The 21,580-nt window shown below is 47.7% G+C and overlaps 2 protein-coding genes and 1 long non-coding RNA gene across 6 annotated transcripts in view; 1 reads left to right on the forward strand and 2 right to left on the reverse strand.

The window, feature by feature from the left end:
* LOC114847600 (uncharacterized) lies at positions 1-1,956 on the reverse strand. Its single transcript, XR_003784235.3, has 2 exons — positions 1,819-1,956; positions 1-1,718 (listed from the first exon to the last, which is right to left on the reverse strand). It is a non-coding gene; the product is annotated as an uncharacterized LOC114847600 (long non-coding RNA).
* tmtops2b (teleost multiple tissue opsin 2b) lies at positions 1,715-14,095 on the forward strand. The gene is made up of 4 exons (XM_029137514.2): positions 1,715-2,629; positions 5,155-5,480; positions 8,160-8,393; positions 12,870-14,095. Exons 1-4 carry the CDS (start codon positions 2,266-2,268, stop codon positions 13,080-13,082), a joined length of 1,137 nt encoding a protein of 378 aa, XP_028993347.1. The 5' UTR covers positions 1,715-2,265; the 3' UTR covers positions 13,083-14,095.
* st6gal2a (ST6 beta-galactosamide alpha-2,6-sialyltranferase 2a) overlaps positions 8,432-21,580 on the reverse strand; it is a 23,319-nt gene continuing 10,170 nt past the window's right edge. For all 4 annotated transcript variants that reach the window (XM_055505060.1, XM_055505061.1, XM_029137509.3 and 1 more), the window contains 6 exons: positions 20,748-20,804; positions 19,620-20,676; positions 17,333-17,430; positions 16,615-16,716; positions 14,646-14,820; positions 8,432-11,837 (listed from right to left, as the gene is read on the reverse strand). In XM_055505060.1, the coding sequence (XP_055361035.1) occupies positions 11,593-11,837; positions 14,646-14,820; positions 16,615-16,716; positions 17,333-17,430; positions 19,620-20,616 (1,617 nt within the window). In that variant the 5' untranslated portion in view covers positions 20,617-20,676; positions 20,748-20,804 and the 3' untranslated portion in view covers positions 8,432-11,592. The remainder of the gene's footprint in view (positions 11,838-14,645; positions 14,821-16,614; positions 16,717-17,332; positions 17,431-19,619; positions 20,677-20,747; positions 20,805-21,580) is intronic.

Raw genomic sequence — 21,580 nt, forward strand, 5'->3', positions numbered from 1 at the left:
ATAATTCAGTTGTTGATGTCTGTAGTGGCACAGCTTATGGATCTGCTTTGAGTCACTGAGATGGTAGAAAAAAGTCACAGGCCATGATTAAAAACAACCCGCCAGTTGACTGTTTTATTTCAAGACAGTGTCACAGAATTCAATCTGCTGTAATAAAAGGAAAGTGTACTTCAGATGTGGAATAATCACAGAAAATGCTTTGGTTATTTTTAGGAGAACATTTACAGGAAGGCTATTTTTTCCACATCAGGAGGTTTTAACATTGCTTCCCTGTCTCATATAGTAATTCGTCTTTAAGAGGCTGATTTAAAACAATTCCCTAGATGCCAGAAAACCAATAACTGTAAATGAAATGTCAAAGGAGAAGCAAATGATCATTTCATTATCAAAGGCAGTTTTCAGAGAGCATTACAATGTTTTCCCTTCATTTCTTTTTTATTTCTGTCATGTTTAAGTTGGTTCACGCTGTCAGCTGATAAAACCCCGGAGATCTTTTTCAGTCCATTTGTCAGGGTAGCTGTTTGGTAATAGACACCCTGACCCATGATAATACCAGGGATTGGCATAAATACAGCCAGCCCAGAGCTTGTCTCTCATGAATAATGGCTCAGACCTATTAGTAGAAGTGAAAACTCAGGGAACTGACACAGCAACAATGAATCCAACCTGCAAGCAACAGTGAGAAGAGGAACTGACACTGTTCATGGCACCATTATAGAGCATTAAGGAAAATACAGCTATTATACAGCATATTGTTTTCAATGCTGAGACAAAAAGTCACTCTTCATAATAATTCCATCAAGTGGAATAATAAGCAAGAAATGTCAGCATTAGCCATGAGTACTAAAAGTAATGAGGGCTCAGTTTTTTTACTACGTTATATATGTAACGTGTTTTTACTGGTTTAAAATAAAACAAGTCCGCTGTGACAAATGTCTAATGTAAGTCTTTCACCGCTAGGACACAGACGTACAGTACAGTATGCAGGTCACGCCTGATATCCACCATCATAACATTCTTCAAAGGTCCCCTCAAGCTTTATTTCATATTGAATGCTAATGTTTGTCTCTTGTGGTCTGTCCTCTGAAACGTCCATCTGACATGTTACAGATTCTGCGTACTCTGCATCAATCACACCATTTCTGAAAGGTAACACCACTCCATCAGGTGAAAAACATGCTTATTAGCAGCCGACATTTCATAACCCAGTTGTGTAATCCATCCGTTATTATAATTTCTGTCATTGCAGAGCTTAATTCATGCGTTCAGGATGGTCAGCCCACTCTTTGTTCCGTTCTTCTATCAAAGGCAGTTTCTCTTCTTCACTGCCCTTTTATGCTTCCTCTGGGGGCTTTGTTGGGTTCTACTATAGAATTCTTCAAAATGAAAAGTGCCACAAGAACAAATTTTTAAGATGCTATAAAAACAAAAAGATATAGCAATAAAATAAATCTAAATTAAATGAAAATTAGGCTCACGAGCTTCTCGTGGGTGGCCTAAAAGAACTGGACACGCCTCAGAGAAGGGAGATCTCTGTTCTGGAGTGCTCCTCGGCTCCAGCAGGGGGTGGGAGAGATGGCAGCACAGGGAGGAGAACCCTCCTGCCAGCTTCAAGAGCAACACCCGTCGGCGTCACAGGGCTCAGGGTGAAGGATGCCCCCCGTCCCCGCTGCCGGCCAAACCTCACCGCTCCCAGTCACCTGATCACCTGAATGTCCCTGCAGGGGAATAAATAAGTCATCAACACATGCAGCAGCGGCATTAAGTATCAAATAATTATGATGTTGTCAGGAAAAGTTTAGAGAGGATCAGACACACGCGCTCCAACGCCAGCTGCAGTCGCTCCACTTCCCCGTGACGTACGGTAGGAGCCGCCTTTAAAAGATGCTGAAGAGGAGCGGAGCGCGCTTTGCAGCGTGTAGTCTTCACCGTGAGCGCGAACTACGGGCAAATACCAGCTGGTGTGTGCGAAGTGAACCCGGGGGTGACTTGGCTCGCGCACATCCGGTGAGCAGCTGGAGGAGCGATGCGCAAAAGTGACAGGTAGAACTTTGGCTGCGTCGTGTTTTCACCCGCCGCGTCCTCGTCTTCTTGTTTTTTTTTTTTTTTTTTTGGGAAGCCACGTGCGCTGCACATCAAGAGAGGAACGTTGTTTGTCCCACGATATAAAGTCCAAAAGGAAAAACAGCATGAAGAAAGACTTACGAAGGTGAGAGGACTTTAAAAGAACCGAACCGGCTCCGGAGTGAAGAGGAACCCAGATGAATGGACCTCAGGATGTTTTCTGGCCTGGACGCGCTCAACTACAGCGTCAACCTGAGCGATGACCGGGAGCTGATGGACCCACCGGGGGACCGGAAGCTGTCCCCCGCCGGCTTCGCGGTTCTGTCCGTGATGCTGGGCCTGATCATGACGTTCGGCTTCCTCAACAATTTCGTCGTCCTGCTGCTCTTTTGCAAGTTCAAGAAGCTGCGCACGCCGGTGAACATGCTGCTGCTGAACATCAGCGTCAGCGACATGCTGGTGTGCATGTTCGGAACCACGCTCAGCTTCGCGTCCAGTATCCGTGGACGGTGGCTGCTGGGACCCAGCGGCTGCAACTGGTACGGCTTCATCAACTCCTGCTTCGGTAGGTTCTGGTTCCGCCGCTCGAGAAAGGGCTTAACTACATTATCAAGACATTTCTGACACTTCTCATTGAATAATAAAGGATGAATAGACTATGAGTGTGTTGCCAAAACGAACCTTAACGGGTCATAAACCCTTCATGTTACAATAGGCAACAACAAAAAAATAACTCCAGTGACTCAAAAACAGCCTAAACAGCCTCGATTTTATTCAGAGCGGAACAGACTCCTGCAACAACACAACAGTGCCCAGAATAGACACAACCTAACAGATATACAAAGCTAAACTAATCTGTTACCATCATATGAGCGGAGCCTGCTGTTCCGTGTGCAGCAGTGTGCACCAGTGACCGCGGTGACTGGGGACTCAATGCCTCAGTGTCTGTCCATCTCATCTCCATCTGTTTGAATGCTTAGCTGAGGTGATTCGGAAAACCTTAAGAGGAAACGCGTGTTTAGGGACACGCTAAAGATTATTACGCATTTATGTTACAGCTGAGTCGCCACTGACATACAAAATGTATGATTTTTAAAAATGCAAACAGAGCAGAAAGGTTTTAGTGGTGAGAATAAGAAAAAGTAAGTGGGAGCGCGAGGACGCGAGGGAGCTCATGTTCAAAAGCTCGCTCTACAGCTTGGAGACAAATCTGAAATATTCAACTCAGCCTCAGCTTAGTCTGTGCCTGTCTGGTGTGTTTGTGATCCATTTACCCAAAGAACCAATGAGCAAAACATTGTAGAGGAGACAGAATCAGTCGAAAGGACATAAGCGATAAACGCACGTGAAATTATTCATGAACCAGTTGGACCCAAAGGAAAACACAGGAGAGTATAAACAAAAGGAGAAACATCAAGGATGAAATCTGTTAACGAGACGTGAAGAAAAGCGGAGTGACATTAGCAAACAAAGACAGTACAAACCCAAGGTAAGCACAGCTGTGGAGTACAGCCCCCACGGCAGCTTCATTAGGAGCAGCTGCATAACTAGACTCACGAAGAGGCTGCAGCATGCAGAGGATGAACCGCGTGCAGGGAGGGGGAGGTTGCAGGGTGTTTGGGCTCGTACGGAGCGCGTTCACTTTCACACAGCGGCTGGATTAATCTGCTTGGTGCCTCTTAGTGGGGGTCAGGGTGGCAGGACTCCACTCGGAGAGGCAGGTCAGTGCTAAACGCAGGCCAGAGCAGGTTCCTGGGAACAAAGGCATGCTAGATTGTTCTGCTTCTTGTTCTGTTATATCAGTTTGGCCGATGAATGGAAAAAGTCGACCCTGAGTAAAACTTTTAATGTCCCTGGAGGTTTTTAGAGAAAATAGGAATGTCCTCATAAAATCAAACTAAGAGTGGAGCACTTTATAGAGGGCTGGGTCTCTGGGAGGCACTGATTCCACATTCAGCTGGTTTTCAGAATTTAACCGTCAACAGGAAGGCAGCCTTGAGGTATAAACCAATGAGGCATTAGAATGCAATGCAGAATGTGACGGTGTTTACCTGAAATTACCACGGGGAGGAGGATGCTTTGCTGCATGATTAGCAGCAGGGGGCATTTATCATTGACACACATCTGTGCAAGCTCCGTCTCCAGCTTTAGCTGCACGAGGCGCCGTCTAAAACTCAGCATAAGCCCAAGAATCAACTAACACGCCGGGACCCGTGTGTGTTTGTTGTAGGCTGAAGAAGAGGTGAACTGGTGAGAGCTCTGTTTGCCCTGTAGCAGGTGAGAATTAAACAGCTCGGCCCCGCGGTCATTCAGGATGGCGGCAATCAGGGGTGTTCACTGTAAAGCTGGTCCGAGGAACAGAATAATCACAGTTCAGAGCCACCTTCCCACAGAGCAATCACAGATCCAAGTCAGGGGAGAGGCAAAGGGGATCAGCCCAGGGTCCCAGAGCCGGGGACTGGAGACATCCAGAGTCACTGGGACGGAAGCAATCACAGCACAAAGTTAGCACAAATCAGCAACTAACGCCCTGTTCCAGAGGTTAAAGACAGGGAGGAGAGTAACTCAACAGGGGTAAACATCTGGAAGACAGCGTGACAGACTAGAAAGCCTCCTGTGGGGTAAACACTGGTTATTGGCAGCTCATAAAGGCGCAGGTGCAAAGAAATAGGCCGATTAAACGGTTGTGAGGACAGGAAGTGGCGTCTTCAACACAGGAAGTTCAGTAGTAAGACATAAAATAAGCTGAATTAGATTTCTGGCCGAATGATTTAAGAAAGACGTCATGTTTGTGCTTTCGCTCGCAGCGAACTGAGTGACTGAAAGCAGAGCGAGAGACGTGCGTTTAAAAAAATGAATCATAAAATAACGGTGGAAGAAAAGAGGCCACAGCGTGTCGGGCTGGGTCTAAATTGGCAGTGACACTAATGCAGCTGCAGCCTCTGGCAGAGAACATGCCAGCACATCCATCACGTCTGGATCCCCCATCAGATGCTAATGTGGTGTGTGACCGGTACCTCCAGTCAGAGCAAGTGAGAAAAGAGGGATTGTTTTTTTTTTACAAATCATTTCTCTCTCTCTCTCGTTCAGGTATTGTGTCACTAATATCTCTGGTGATCCTCTCCTACGACCGCTACAGCACGCTGACGGTGTACAACAAGCGGGGCCCAGACTACCGCAAGCCCCTCCTGGCCGTCGCCGCCACCTGGCTCTACTCCCTGTTCTGGACGGTGCCCCCCCTGCTGGGCTGGAGCAGCTACAGCACGGAGGGCGCGGGAACCAGCTGCTCCGTGTCGTGGACGGCCCGCACGGCGCAGTCGCACGCCTACATCATCTGCCTGTTCACGTTCTGCCTGGGCCTGCCCGTCCTGGTGATGATCTACTGCTACGGCAGGCTGCTCTGGGCGGTCAAACAGGTAGCGCGGCGGCGTTCACTCATCAGTGGATCCCAGGTTCTGACAGACACGTGCTTGCGTTCTGGTAGTGCATGTGCATACAGGGACGGGAGGAGGTATACTGTATGAGCAGTGTTTTGATCCATGGGGAGCCAGCAACGAGCTCACCTTATGCCGGGACGGCAGAAATAGCTTCTGTATGTAGCTGGAGCGAGCACCCGGTTCCCAGGGGATGACCTGCGTCTCTGTGATAGAAGGTGATACAGGAAATCCCCCAAGTCACGCTGAGCTAGGATTCATTTCATTTAGTTTGACTGCATGTAGCGGAGGGCTGATTCACATAACACCAACAAAATCTAGGAAATATTTTATTAATAGTGGCCTCTCCACTCAGACGGTTTGACTAGAAGGCGAAATATTATTGTCATATGGAAAAATATTTGATTCAGTCAGGGTTTCTCAGTGGATTCAGGATAAAGCTAAATGGTTTTACTGCTTTAAATAATAAATGCTGAAATGGTTTCCAATGTACAAAGAGGAGAAAGCCCCAGGAACCTGCAGAGTTTGTTCTTCCTGCACAGTAGGAGCTGTGGGCTGGGGATGAGTCACAGAAAACACTGACTCCCGCATGAAATGAAAGTGAGAGGCTGTGCAGCTGGAGATGGAGACTCTCTTTACTAATATGCAACATGCAGAACTACGTACATATACTCAAGTAGTTGTGAGTCACATTTACTTTACTTTTCCAATTTTTTACTTTTACTGCACTTGTCTAGGGCCTGAATTCACTTTTGTAACATTTGTAGGAAAATAAACAGGACCACGTTTCTTATTTTAATGCAAATATACTGTGTTTGTGTGCTCTAAACTCTTCTGTCCACTCGTGCAGACTTAGACCTAGAGTGACTTCACTAGACTAAGTATGTTGAATCCTCCGGGGTTTAGATGTTTGTGCTTTAGATCAGAGGGACTTATCAGGGATTATCACGGCGGTGCACCTTAAAGCATCAGCTGCTGTGATAATGCCTTCACCCCTGAGACGACGCTTTGTTTGGTTCGAAGTTTCCAGTTTGGACAGTGAGCACGTTGATTAGCGTTTAAGTGCTATTCAGATAGAATCAGCTTGATTCATAAAGTTCACCTCATACAGAGAGGCGATTAGACAAGCTGTACAAATGAAAGGACAGTTGTAAAGTGCACAAATGCAGATGGACGCTAAGACCCCTGCTACATATAAGCAGCTTTCACAAAGTCCCTCTGCCTGCAATTCTGAGGGTCACTTTAGTGGAATGCGTTTCAAACATCCATCAGTGAGCCACATTTCTAATTCCAATGATAAAGTAATATTTCATTATTTAGCACACAAGCGCTTTTAATTTAAAACACCAATTAAACAATTACACTCAGCAGTGAAGCTTTAATCATCTCCGCTTCTGTGTGCACATAATTCAGTTAACGACATCGACTCATTTCTGAGTCCGATCACATCCTTTAGAAAACCCTTCATGCATCTGCAAAAACACACTGCTCAAGATTTTATTAAGCAGAATCTGTCACACGCAAACACTGCTTGAATCTGACGCTCGCACACAGGAAGCGTTTTGACCGTTACACAACCTGATGACTCATCATGGCTGAGACGTGACGAGGCCTGAGCTGCTGCCCACTTCATCTAAATAGACCTCATACAATGCGCTCTTTATTTTACTCATCACATACGTACCTGTAGAAATACCATGAGTATTACAGGGATTCTATTTCATCCTTCCGTCTACAGCAGCCCTGGCTATCACCTCCACTAAACTATACTTTTTGCCATATGGGCTTTATTGTTTTATTAAATAAAGTCGTATTGTAAAGTTCAGCGAGTAAAATCCACAGCTGCAGGATTTTTCACTCTAAAATCTCCTCTTTGAGTTGATAATAAAAAAAAAAATGCTTTGGCTCCTTCAGAAACACATCAGCAAAAGAAACTGACATTTTAATCGCATCAGATCAGCATTAATCAGATGAAGGCACAAGACCTGGACACAGTTTCATCCTCCTCATCCTCACTGTCAGCGAAAAATGATAAAACCAAGTCATAATTTTTTATTACAATGTTTAAACCTAGGTGTGTCTTCTTATCGTTTATCTTCTCCAGAGTTTAGAAAAATCCATTTTTTCACATGACACTATTTCAATGTAAAATCTGAGCGTTGAGTGGGAGAAGGTGGAGTTGCGGCCAGAGACACAGCAGCGCTGGTGCAAATGTGCTGCACGGTCGGAATGCACCCGAGGATCTCATGCTACTTAAGTTTATCTCACCCATGAGCAGAGCTGTGCTCCCGTGACTCCTAAATCCCCCGTGAAACACACAATTTGCATTCAACGCGCAGAGATCTCACATGAAGTCATGAGAAAGTACAGAAGTGCAGAAAAAAATTCTCTCTTACTTCATTTTAAAAGTTTTAGACATTTAAGTATGCTGCAGAATTAACACAACTCTGGTACAAGGTCGTCTTAAACAGTTAAAGCATTCAATCCATCAACATTTGCTGCAGCCTGTATTGTGCTCACATATTGGCTTTTAGTGTCTGCGTCACGCTTGATGAGCACAACACAAAAGAAAGGGTCAAAAAAAGGTGGAAAAAAGTATAAGTAAGTAAAAAGTATTCTTGCTTGTTAACTGAACTTTTTGAGTTCTGCTGCGCTCCACAGGTGGGAAAGATCCGAAAGACAGCAGCCCGGAGGAGAGAGTACCACATCCTGTTCATGGTTCTGACGACAGCGGCCTGCTACCTGCTGTGCTGGATGCCCTACGGCGTGGTGGCCATGATGGCGACCTTCGGGCCGCCCGACATCATCAGCCCCGTGGCCAGCGTGGTGCCCTCCCTTCTGGCCAAGAGCAGCACCGTCATCAACCCGCTCATCTACATACTCATGAACAAGCAGGTTAGTCTGGCTGATGCCTTCCAATCAAAACCACCACCACATGTACAACAGCTTTATTTACAAGGTAGAAAAGACAACTTACAACAGCTGAAATCATACCAATGGTCTGTTTAAATATCAACCTGCGTGTATTTAGGAGGAAACTCATCAACAAATCAAAGTTAAGAAGAAACACCGTAAGGCTGTTGGACCGTCCTCCTCTTAATGCCTGGTCAGGGGTGTTTCTGTCTTATAATCATTAGGAGAGAAAGAAAACAACACAACTAAATGTCGAAGAATCATTAAGAGGCAGTGTGGTGCAGCAGTTCCCACAGTAATGATTAAATCAAGACACGAAAATTATGCTCCAACAGTAAGAAACAGAACTGATATTGAGAAAAGGCAAAACATGATTAATTGCCTCTAAGCACATTTTCCTTCTACCACAGATGAGAGATTAAATGTTTAAGTCAAGTATCTACTGGCAACACAATCACTGTATTGAAAATGATTCACTCAAAGTCCTCCAGAAGAAGCAATAATCTCAGAGGTACTGTCTTTACTGCGTCTACTCATCCCACATTTAACCTGTTAAGACATAATTAAAAATGGAATATGGCACAGTATTAAAATGTGAGGATCAAGTTGCCAGAAGGCATTTAATCAAGTGCTCCCAGCGAACCTCGACTGGCTCAACGGCAGCCGGGTGTTACTGCCTGTCCACACGCATGCAAAACACCACTTTATTAAAAGAAAAAAAACTATTGTACAATCTCCTTGCACGACATTGATGAAAATGTTGTCTATTGGCAGCACAGCACAGACAGTTTAAGACTCTCGCCCTGATCCTGATCAGCATGCTCCGTGCGCCCATCAGTGATCAATTATCACAAACATACACGTACACCATGTTCAGGGATTTTGCACTTTCAGTGTGTTACAATCACGAGCACTAAAACATTGATTTATCCCAACAGAGAAATGTAAAACCTAGAAGAGCTGTGAACCCGTTTTTTTAAATCAAAATTACAAACCCCAGTTTACAAAACGTCTTCTTTCCGTTCCAAAAGTGGGCCACAGCCTTTACTTGGCTCCTTGTTCCAGTCGTCGCAGGGCTGGGTATCAAACGTCAGTGTTTACATTCAGAAACGAGAGAGATGCTGCAAATCAATGAGACACGATGCTGCAATAAACTAGGATTTATAGGCATTTGCATCCATGTGATGAAGCCTCTTTGTCCCATAATTCACTATTTCCAAATCATATTTTCTAGATTTCACAGTATGAAGGAAATCAGTATTGCAATAATTACGCGAGCTCCCTGCTACACATCCACAGACACGTGGGCCGACCTACAACTAAAACTCAGAAAAACACGAGTCATAGCAAGCAACTAGCTGAATAGTTACTGGTCCAGCAGCAAGATAGCATGCTGGCTCATGTTGTAAATGCTTTCATTTTTTTTTCCCATTATTGCTTCCTCTGGTTTCACTCTCTTGGGACTTTAATAGGTTAAATCATCATTGACATAAGCGTAGGTAGCATTTAAATATGTAAAGACTTAGAGTTACCTTCAAATTCTGATGTATTAAGTTAAAGAAACATTCATATAATTTAGAGAGCTGTTGAGGTAATACGATGTTCGAAAGTGATAGAAAGTCATTTGAGTTGTTAATTTCAATCAGCCTGAGGGAAGCACAACGCTACAAAGATCTGAATTTTAATTTCCACCATCTTTCTCAACATGAACCCAAACGGTGGCGTCTTCACAGGTATCATTCATTGACATTCATCTCCTCTCAGTCGTGAAAACACAGGTTGTTTTTACAAAATATCATATAAAAAAGTGTGTGTACTAATACTGGCAGGCTGTGAATGATACCCAGCCCAGCGCCACAGAGAGCAACGCGAGACGCAGCCACACAAGCTCATTTCTACAACAGAGCCATTAGATGGTTAAAAGCAACATTTCTTTGACACGTTTTCACATCTTTTACCAAACCACAACCAATGGCACGAGAACATATTGAATAAAAGTACATTTATCTGAGATTAAAAAAACTGACTGCAGGTCTTCATTAAAAAAACAACCAAAAAACCCTATTTCCTACGCTGAACTACTTTCTAGAGCTCACTGCACTAACTCCACCTTGAGCTGCGGACGGTCGCAGACCAATATTTGCGGCTCCGGGAGCGACGAGACGGTTAAAGCTGTAGGAAATGAGCTTCATGCAGTCGCAGCCCCGAGCAGCGCGTGCGCGGACCAGGCTGCGGTGGCGAGCCCCAGGAAGGGCGTGGTCATACACAGTAGTAAACGTACATTCAATACGGAGTGAAGGGACAGAAGCGGGGGCTGGTGATCGCGGAGGCAGAGCTGGGAATCCCCCCCGACGCCCTTCACTTCAGCAGCTCTACGGCCGCCACGTTACTGCAGTCCTGCCACAGTGTGTGTGTGTGTGTGTGTGTGTGTGTGTGTGTGTACAGTCACAAGGCAACCCGAGGACAGCGCGTCGCCGCGGGCAGGCACAGGCTCGCGGCTGTTCTAAGCACCGGCTCCCTACTTCCACTTCGGCCCCGTCGGTTTTGATTGAAGTGCGCGAGCCCGAAAAACAGAACAACCAGAGGCTCCCCGCGAGCGCCGGAGCGCGAGCCAGGACTCGTCCCGCGACTTTCGAGCGTTCGGGCCTAGACGTCAGTAGTGAGAAACGAATCCCGCGCGGGAGACACCAGACGAATGTCACGTGTACAGACGCGTACGCGGCGGCTCGACTTCGACCCCGCGGACGCTTCGACGCACGGGCGTAAACGATCGCGCTGCATTCGTGATATTCACCAACCTTTGAACCACTTAAAAAATAAAAATGCAAAATGATTGAGAACACATCGAGTCATGTAAAAGTCACTTCTCTATCTAGACAAACGGATCTGTTGCTACCCACAGCTAACGTGGCTCAGCTAAAGCAGAGACAAACGTCTCGTCGTCCTCATCTCAGAGATCGAAGTGTCTGATCTGGTAAACCAGAATGATGAAGACAAGGCCTCCGTGTTGATCCCTCGATGGACGGCTATGGCTTATGTTCTTCTGGGATCTAATTTGAAATTTGTAAGCTCCAGCCTCGTCGTCTCCGGCGGCTTTATTGCACCTCTCCCTTAGTCGGCCGCTAAAGGCCAGATTGTACGCGTCCGTGTGTCTTGGTCTCAGAGGGTCACGTCTCATATCTCAAATGTCACAGCTGATGGTGCTGAGGCCTGGAAGCGTGACCCGTCCCCTCCGGAGGTCGCGCTCCGGGCCCGTGTTGATCCGCCGGACCAGGTTTTTCTCGTACAGGAGGGGGTGGTAGGCCCCCAGGGTGCAGGCGGCGTCGTAGTAGTGCTCGTGGTAGTGGCACAGGTCCGACTGCCTCATGGACGGAATGTACTCGTACACGTGCACCTGCTCGCACAGCGCCATCATCAGCAGAATGCCTGCAGGGAGAACAGAGAGGGGACAAAAGAATCACATTAAGACCTTTATTAGGAACCAGGAGTTGAACCACCAACCCTGCGCTGCACGTCAGCAGCGTTTATCTCGACATCTCGGCTGATTTCTGCAAAGTCTCACTGGTCCTGGACTCTAGTTCGTTTTGACGGCTCGCTGGAGTAAATTAGATTTTTTAAAGGAGAACTCAGTCGGTCCAGTTGTGCTAAATTGCTTAGCAGGCGCTCCTTTAGATAGGACGGCTGATAACAGCCCGTGATGTCGGATGGCGGTGGATCTGCCTGTCGGCGGGCTCTGCGTGGCTTCTTTCAAGCCGTCTGACGCGCAGCCTCCACATGCATTTAAGCCCTTCCTTGTTTTTTGTTCCGTCCCGCTTTGCAGGTTCTCACTGATTTCTGTTTATCGTCTTCTCGCGGGTGATTGTTATTCTACTCGCATTGCATGCTTCTCCGGCAAGATAACAACACAAACAACCAAGCAGAGACCCTCCCATAGTAACGTGTGTGTGTGTGTGTGTGTGTGTGTGTGTGTGTGTGTGTGTGCGTGTGTGTGTGTGCGTACACACAGGTATAAAAAGGCCAAATGATGATTACACCACTGGCCAATTATTAAACTTCCAAACACTGTTTCTGACACGTTGTCAGATGTTTAGCATTAAAAGCGTTCCCTCGCTTGTAAATTCATCCTGACATTGAAGTGATGATGAAAGAGCAGCGTGTGAATCGTTCTCTAACCGCAGAGTTTGACACAAACAAGACAACGAGCTTTTACGCGGCAGAGAGCCGCTCTTCCTCAGCTTTGCAGGTCGCTAAAGGAAAAGGTCTGAGCAACAGACCATTTGGGAACCGCCGTGTTCCCACGCGGCTGCGAGAACATGGAAGTGCACTAACCGCTGCCTAATCGCTCCCTCAACGCGCCTCAGAGTGTGAAGTCAAGGTCAGCCCGTCTCCGATTCCCGGGACCTCTGAGTTCAGGTGCGCCGCATAATGACAACGTTTTCCCCTCCGTGTCCGTCCCAGTTCTACAGGTGCTTCCTGGTCCTGTTCCACTGCAAACACTGGTCAGCGGAGAACGGCAACACCTCCGTGGCCTCCAAGACCACGGCCATCCAGCTGAACCGCCGCGTGGGCGACGGCGCCGTGGCCTGCGGCGTCCACGTGGGCCCCGTCGGGCTCCCCCCGTGCAGCGCGGCGGCCGTCAAGAACACGACCGCCCCCGAGGTCACGGCCTGAGGCCCGAGGCGGCGGCGGCGGGGCGGCACCGGCCCGCTGGGACAGAACACGCCCTGTTGGGTGATGGTTCCTCTCTCTGGGTTTTTTGCTGGTGCATTCCCACAGAATAATGACGACGGCAGGGATTTTGTTGAGCTCAGGAACAACGTGAGGTCGGATGTCGATGCCGGCTGATAAGTCCTGCCTCACAGCCGGCGTCCCTGTTCATCCCAAAATGTGTTTGATGGGCTCAGATTGGAGCTCTGCAGGTTTTTAAAGGAACCGGGAAATGAAATTCCTCAAATCTGCCGAGCTGTTGTGGGAGCATTTCCCTGTGTAAATAACTCGGCATGATAAGGATTCAAATGTAGCTGTAACTCATTTAATTGTCTTTATTATTGTTGAAATGTAAACTAATGATCTTGAGGTGTTTAAATTATGATTCTTTTACTACTAATATTTAACTACCTGTTCATTTTCCACGTTTAGTGAATCAGTTTTTGTCTATGATGAAGATAATTGTATTACATTCTTTACAAGTCCTCTTACAATCATGTTTATTGTCTTTATATTTAATGTTATTGTGTTCAGGATGTAAGATTTCCATGCATCGAGCCTGACGCATATTGTCTGTTGTTGGTCATTTGCTGTAAATGCCAATAAGCCAATATTTAATGTAGTCACTGCTGTTTTGATCCTCTGGAGCGATTTAGCTGTAAATATCAGCACTAACCACACACAGACCTGTTTGTCCCATTGGCACATTGGACATATAATATTCTATAGATTTGACGATCCTGCATGGATCAAAACAGTTTGAAATGTGGGTCAGTTGAGCTCAAGTGTTGTCTTTGCTAGATTTTCTTTTGTTCTTGGTAAAAATGTGAGCGCCTGTGTTTATGTGACAGCGTCTGTATTTCAGGCTTGTTTTATCTGTAATCTGCGTGTAGTGTGTTGCACATAATTCACTGCGTTGTGTTCACAATAACCTTGATAACATTATTGTGAACACAATAAAAGACATATGCGATGGAGTGAGGCCTGGCATACAGAAACTACACAAAGGGCTCTAGACAAAAGGGAGCTCATCGGGACTGAAAATGCCACTAGATTCCAATCAGCAGCATTTATCTGCCATAACTGGATGCTTCGATACGTGCTTGTGTGAGCGGACTATAAAACCAACAGGAGGCAAGGCGGCTGCTGGAGAGGATCTAAGCTCGATGCAGCAGTCACTTCCCACCACCCCCTGCACGCTCGGCCTGCTTTGTACTACACCGCATCCCCACGCTGCATGCTGATTATGTCGGCGTGCATACTCCAGATAAAATTTTCATCATATCTTAGCATGCGCCCCGTGTGTGCGGGGGTGTATTCGCATGGGTGTGTGCCCCAGGAGCCGAGCACAGACAAGCCATCAAGCAGCGTGTGTGTGTGTGTGTGTGTGTGTGTGTGTGTGTGTGTGTGTGTGTGTGTGTGTGCGTACGTGCGTGTGTGTGTGTGTGTGTGTGTGTGTGTGTGTGTGTGTGTGTGCGTACGTGCGTGTGTGTGTGTGTGTGTGTGCGCGTGTGTGTGCGCGCTGACCGATGAAGCCAGACGACGGAGGGTTGGGCTGGATGTTCTCCTGAGTGTTGCCCTGAATCACGTCCCAGAGCTGCCACACGTAGCTGGGGTGGAGGATGTAGAAGGGCTGGTCGGGATGCAGCCGGCGATGCACCATGTACGGAGTGAACAGGTTGTAGTCTGGTTTCTGGAACCACTGATGTGTCAGAGCACGGGGGAGGGAGGGAGAGAGAGGGGAGGTTTAAACCTGTAACAGACTGAACCTTTCTCCAGATTTTCCTCTCGTTTCATTTTTCATTCTTCTGATTTTAACAATTCCTTGAACTCTCTGGCGTTTCAGATCTTTAATCAGACCTGTCAGGCAAAGTTTGCTTTCATCCAAGCCGCTAGAAACACAGCTGGATGGCCTGTAACATATGCAAAGAGCCTTGGAAACGTTAAAAAGGCCCAGTGAGCCACGGACACGGAGCAGACGTCAGGCATCCGTTAAAATATTCCCGCAGCCACCGCGTGCTGTGGCGAGTGGCTGAATAGTAGCTTTGGGTCCTATTTATGATTCATGCTTTCATTTGCTGTCAGCAGGAGGGTGATGCTGCATTCACGCATGTGCTTTGGTGTTAAGTAGGTTGCACATGGTTCACACAACAGGCCGTTTAGCGAACGCGCCAGCCCTCTGCAGAGGAGGTGCACATGACTGTGTTTAAATGCAACAGTTACACGTCTAACTCACAATTACACATATACGTGGTCAGAAAATCACTTTCTCCAAAGCTGTGTTTCTATTGGCCTTAAGAAAAGCAGCATCAAGAAACCTACTTATTTACATTAAGTACATGTAGTATAAGTAATATCATGCATTGTACAGTGTATGTACAGACACCGAATATGTGCATTGTGAACTTTGCAGTTTTAATAGAAAGTAAAATCTATAGTACACAGTGTAATAATTGTGCTATTCCTGGTCTGACCTCCAATCAGCTCCTCTTCCTCTTCAGCTAATGAACCTGCCTACACAAACAAACTCGTGTTGACAGCACGCTACACAAATCTAGTCCAGCGCTGATGATCTGTCTAATTGACATGAGATCAAATTAGCAACACAACACATGAACTGTCTGATCTGTTGAAATGTACGTCTACATCTACAGACAAGGTGCATCTCAATAAATTGAAACGGGACCAAGTACCGTATATAATATATTGGTTTGGAATTAAATTCTCATGATATTGTAATCTAACAGATGCAACTGTTCCGCGCTACATCCGGAAACCGATGTTTGTCCATGAAAAGGTCAAAGGTGATGTGTCGGCATTCATTAGACTCCGGGGTCGGAACCACTTCCTTACGAACGCACTCCTACGCAGCGTTGCTATTTAAATATGTGCTTGAGTCGAGTACTTCAGTACGTGCCCGTAATTTATATGGGTTTTTTAATGTGAATACATGTGCTGCAGTGATGCAAGCTACAAAATGCTGTCGGACAAACGTGCTGAACTCTGAAGGAGCGTCGCCTTCGTTAAGCAGCCGTTTACTGAGCGACGGGCGAAGGCTGCGCTGAGCGGGAAAGGTTAGCGCCCGCATCCACGTCACCGTTCATCTGATCGGACAAGAGGGTCTATTTTAAGAGATTAAACAGAACACGGGGGGAAGGAATGAAGAACGAGCGGCGGCGTTTTTAATTTTCCAACACGACGCGGCCAAACGATTAAAATTATTAAGCAAGCGCTACCTGCAACATGCAAATTAATTTTAATTGCAATGCACATTTTTTATATCATGAACATAATTACTTGGGCCCTGACAGCGGTCTGGGATCTGATTAGTTGTGGCAGCAGACTGTTCTCTGAATAGAAATTACGGGGAGGGACAAAGAGGAGGAGAGTCGTACTGAATTAAACATTATTACAAGGTGGGAGGAGAGTGGATGGAGAGGTCTGGACGTCGCCTCACTGCAGACCCCCTGCTGTGAGGCATTCAACAGTCACCTACCTGGTTTAGGTCGACGTGGTAGGGTGCAGGGTCCCAGGCCACCAGCGTCACGTTCTTGTATATGGAGCTTTTATTAAACCGATGACTTGGATTGGCCAATATCTGCAGGAACAAATGTGATGTTGGGCTTCGCAGTCATTCAGAGACACAACGTCCATAAATAATTCACCGACTTGGAAGAAAAGATTCATCTGGTTGCGGAGTTGTTTTGACAAGTTGGATGAACATCGACACCGCGATCAACGTTAGACTGCAGCCAAATTACACTGGCTCAGTCCCTGTAACAAAACGCCCTCACGCACTTTAACACATTGATTAAATCTATAACAAGAGCTTGATCTGCAAGAGACGCAGCATAACTTCAATAAACCAGGCCTCATTTTGTCTGATGGTCGTTTTGTTTGTCTCCGATCGTTTTTCATCTCTCTGGGCTCATTTCTGTTCACGTTTCTTCATCAGGCTGAGGGATCGCTTCATAAACCAACGTGAAACTATGCAGATGTGTGGCTAACTATTCAGATTTGCAGGGGGACAGTTGAGCAGAGATACAATTAACTGACCCAAACCCGCCATTAATAAAACATCCCTTCGTAAAATGCAACAAAAAAGTAGATTGAAGTCATACATTCTTCATATTTTCATCATGTGCTGAGTGAGCAGCTGAGCCGCCTCTAAATGATTCATTTTAATGCACGGTATGAATGCGTCGCTCGCTCACCTGCGAGTTGATGATGCGTATGGTGGTTTTCTCCCCCACGTCTCTCTCGTAGCGCTCTGTCGGGGCAGCGTTGAACCGTAACACTGCATCATGAGCATCTGGAAGGCAGAGCACGAATCATCAGTCAAAGCAGCTCATGAATGGGCCCTCGTCTTATTTATGTCCGTATGATAATATGAGCTTCACTATCAAAACAACGTCTTCCCCTTTTGTCTTTACTTTTTGCAGAACAGTTAGTGGATTTGTCATTGGTTTATTGGATTAAATACACTTAATGCACTAAAGGTGTCACTATGGCCCGCGTGTGTCTTGATCCTGATGTTTTCAAGGCATCTACACGCATAAAGACTCTCTCACAGACACAAACACACACAGTGCCTTTTGCAGACAGATCAGCAGTGGCCGAAGTCACTATGACAACACTGACTGCAGCGAGGTGAACGATCACAAGAACGACGGCAAGCTCACAGGCGGAACCAGGGCGCCCTCTAGTGGTCGAGTTGAGTAACTAACGTTTGAATCACGCGCAACCTGCAGCCTCTTTGGTCAAACACACGTTTTTGTAGATTGCTTTACTCGTTGTGTCCTGTCACAGCATCTGATGCCGATGGATGCTTGCGATAATTGCGAACTAACGCGTGTCTGTCAGTTGATCGATGCGTCCGTCCCAGTGACGCCCCGTCCTCTTTACATCTGACACCTGAATGGACCTGAATCCCACCGTTTCCTCCAGAAAACAACCGCTGAAAAAATGGTGCTAACATTTATGTTTTATTTTCATTGTGCTTCATTTTCATTGACTGGGAAATTAAGTATTTAAAGACAATCGGACTCACAGTGTATTAATGCCACTTGAGGGCAGTAGAGCAAACTGGGGAACAATAAGAATAAATTGAATCTGAAATTATGTGGCAACACTTGCAGAAAAGAGGGTCAGCAGGAAAAAGCTAAGATCCAAGGCAAGATCACATATACACATAACATGCTCCACTGCAAAAACACTGAGAGTGACAAATATTTATTTCCGTTCGGCCTCTGCGCTTCCTCCGTATTGGATGCCGTTCGCCCTGTTCGCCACACGATGGCAGTCGCACGCCGTCACAGCTGCGCAGGACGACGACGACACAGGCGACGCGCTCACACCGTTTATCTGTCCTGCAGCCCGGTTTCAGTCAATTTGCATGTGGCTCAGCTCGTTCCGTGGCTGGACTAGTGAGTTCAGGTGATATGAAAATTGATATGAAAATTAAAAAGGTCATTTGCGTAATGATTTTATCATTTTTATGTTCTCATATTGAATCTGGAGCCTGTGTTTCAAAATATGTCAATTAAAGTGTGACTCATTTGCATATGCGTCGTAGCAAAACAACCAGCGAGGAGAAAACATCAGCAAAGATTCAGAAGCACCTGCTGAGGCCCGAGACCCAAAAACAGCAAGTGCCTCTCTGCTCTTTGTTTCCTGAAATAGAGACCATCACACAGACAGACGTTACTGACTGCACAGGCTCAAGACGAGTGGAACCTTGCGGCCGACACAAACGCGTTCGTTTCACTGTAACCACGGGTTGGGTTTGCGTCAGAATCTTTCCACCCGAGTCGTTTGATCTCGCCTTCAATGGGGGGGGGGTTCAGCCCCCTGAACATGCAGCTACAACCTGTCCTCATTAATGTGGCTCCTCAACCAAGCTACACCGGTGTGTGTGTGTGTGTGTGTGTGTGTGTGTGTGTGTGTGTGTGTGTGTGTGTGTGGCCATCTGCCACCGAGTTCACACTCTCCACACTAGCGTCTCTACATCAGCAGCGCACACATTCGAATGCACACGCGCACATGTGTGTGTTTGAGCAGAGACGCTGAAAGCTGCTCACAACCAGCTCGACGGGGTCGTTACCACGACCGGCTCCGTTTCCTCTACGGCAGCCAGACGGCCAGCGCTTCTGCGAAACGTATATAGAGGTTCACGTGGAACTGAAGAATGTCAGGTGCTGATAAAAAAACCCTGTGGCTGTGCTTTGTCGACGTCAGACGGCTCATAATGAAACTCAACCCTTCCTGCAGAGGTTTCAGGTGAAGTCAGGTGAAACTTTTTACGCTCAGACCAAATGGAAGGGTCCAAATTGGAAACACGTGTTCCGGCTCTGAATGAACAGAAAACCGAGGACTAGGACAATGATAATTGCCTTTAAATGGAGTTGCTGGCTGATTTTGAGGATCAATAACGCCACACTCACTTTCCTATTCAAACCGAAGCGGGCCTACGGTTCTGCTGACTGGAGTCTCTCCACTCACCGATCTCCCTGCCCAGTCTGGAGTGCAGGATGGCGCCGGCCGAGGTGACCACGGCGCAGCTCTTCAGGCCGCTCTGCCCGCGCCGCCCGTACAGCTGATCCAGAGGCGAGGGCGGCACCAGCCGAGCCCAGTCGAGCGAGGCGAAGGGCTCCTCCGACCCGTCCACCGTCTTCAGCCGGGCCCTGGTCTTCAGCTGACACAGCAGCTCCTTGGGGCTCTGGCCGGCGCTGCGGCGGCCCCTGTAGTGGACGCGGTGCTTGTTGGCGTTCATGTACTCCTTCATGGCGCGCTGCAGCCGAGGGCTCAGCATGTCCGCGGACACGCTGCCCCGCCACAGCTGCTGCACCACAGAGGCCGACCGGGAGAAGTAATACTCCCCCAGGTCAGACGAGTAGGCGTCTCTCCTCCTGGACGCTGCGACCCGCCTCCGGCCCACTTTTCTCACTTCAATATTGTTATAGTTCTCCGTCTCGCGGCTTCGTGCGTGTTTGGGTCCGAAAACGTTCGGGTCGTCCGCGATCTGAAAGGTTTTCTCACGACTGTGGTTGGCAGGATCCGAGTTAGAACCCACGTTCTCAGTACCGAAGGAGGACCAGGCGGCCAGGCTCTGAGGGTCCAGGTAGTTCTGGTGACCCGCTTCCTGGCTCCCGTAATTGGCGTAAGGAGCACCGTCCGGGCTGTGGCTCACCTCCAGGCTGGACTCTGGGGTTGTGGAGCTGACCGTGGACCTGGGCTCCGGCTCGCCTCTGGGGTACGCTGTAGTCAGCGCCAACGCCAGTTCGGGGCGGGGGCCCGACATGGCCTGGTTTAACTGGGAGCCCTGGAGGGAGGCCAGGCGGCGGGTGTCGGGGTGCTGGGAGAGCAAGGAGCCAGCGGAGGTCAGGGGCTCGTCCACGCGAGCGTCGAGGAAGAAAGAGAGGAGGGCGAGGAAGAGGACGACCCAGGCCAGCATGCCCAGCAGCACCAGCCTCCGCCACTGCCGCATGCTGGACATCATCCTGCCGCACGCACCTTCCGCCAGCCCACCAATGACAACACACCGCAGCCGGGACGTAGCCTGGAACACAAGTGAGCGCAGGATGAGGCAGGTGAAAACGACGGGTTGGAGCAGAGGTCTGATGCACTCACCTCAGCTAGTGCTGCTGTTTGTCATGTCCGCGCGTCCAGCAGGATGCAACTGGGACCCTGCGGAGAGGAGCGCCACGAGTTAGCGAGGTCGGAGAGTTCACGGGCGTGAATGAAGCTGGGGGCGCGAACACACGCTTCGGGAACGCAAAGCCCGCAGGCAAAACCTGGCAACACACAAGAGCCGCTCCAAACTAAATATCAATTAGCCCTTCAGCTGTCAGACTTCAGTTATTGTTGTCATTTCTTTGTGTATTGTCGTTTTTCATGTAACTGCCATGACTCCAGAAATCATCAGCATTATTTCCGTGTACCTTCGTTCCGTCATTCAGCCTAGTCCGTTTGTTGCAGGACTCGTGTCTTTTTATTTAGGTTGAACATGAAGCTAAATAAATGCTAAATAAAAGGAGTTGCCGAACGCCTCCGCGGTGCCAACTCGGCCGGGGCTCCGTCTGTGTGGATGCACGGCTGTGTTAATACACGATGTGAAAATAATGTGCATCACACGGGCCGATACGGAACACACACACACACACACACACACACACACACACACACACACACCATCATCATTACAGCCTTTTGTCTCTGGCGTACAACACGCTGGGTTCACTGATGGCTTAGGGGGAAATACAGAGCATTAAATTGCTTCATTAGAAGGAAACAATTCCCTCCAACACATGTAATTATGAGTTTTGGTCTCTTAATGTGCAGCATTTTCCTCAAGAGAGAGTGTCGGAGGAAGACGGGAGGAATAAAAGCTCCTGAGTGTTCAGCCTGTTGTAGTTCTAATTACAGCTTCCTGTCTCTGTGACTGCCGGGTCCCTGTGGAGTGA

The sequence above is a fragment of the Betta splendens genome, chromosome 21 (assembly GCF_900634795.4).
Source record: "Betta splendens chromosome 21, fBetSpl5.4, whole genome shotgun sequence".
NCBI lineage: Eukaryota > Metazoa > Chordata > Actinopteri > Anabantiformes > Osphronemidae > Betta > Betta splendens.

What these genes read in the sequence shown, in the direction of transcription:
- tmtops2b (XM_029137514.2), top strand. Translation starts at nt 2,266, where the DNA reads ATGGACCTCAGGATGTTTTCTGGCCTGGACGCGCTCAACTACAGCGTC. An exon ending in CTTCATCAACTCCTGCTTCG is followed by an intron (nt 2,630 to 5,154) that starts GTAGGTTCTGGT and finishes TCTCTCGTTCAG; the next exon opens with GTATTGTGTCACTAATATCT. An exon ending in ACATACTCATGAACAAGCAG is followed by an intron (nt 8,394 to 12,869) that starts GTTAGTCTGGCT and finishes TGTCCGTCCCAG; the next exon opens with TTCTACAGGTGCTTCCTGGT.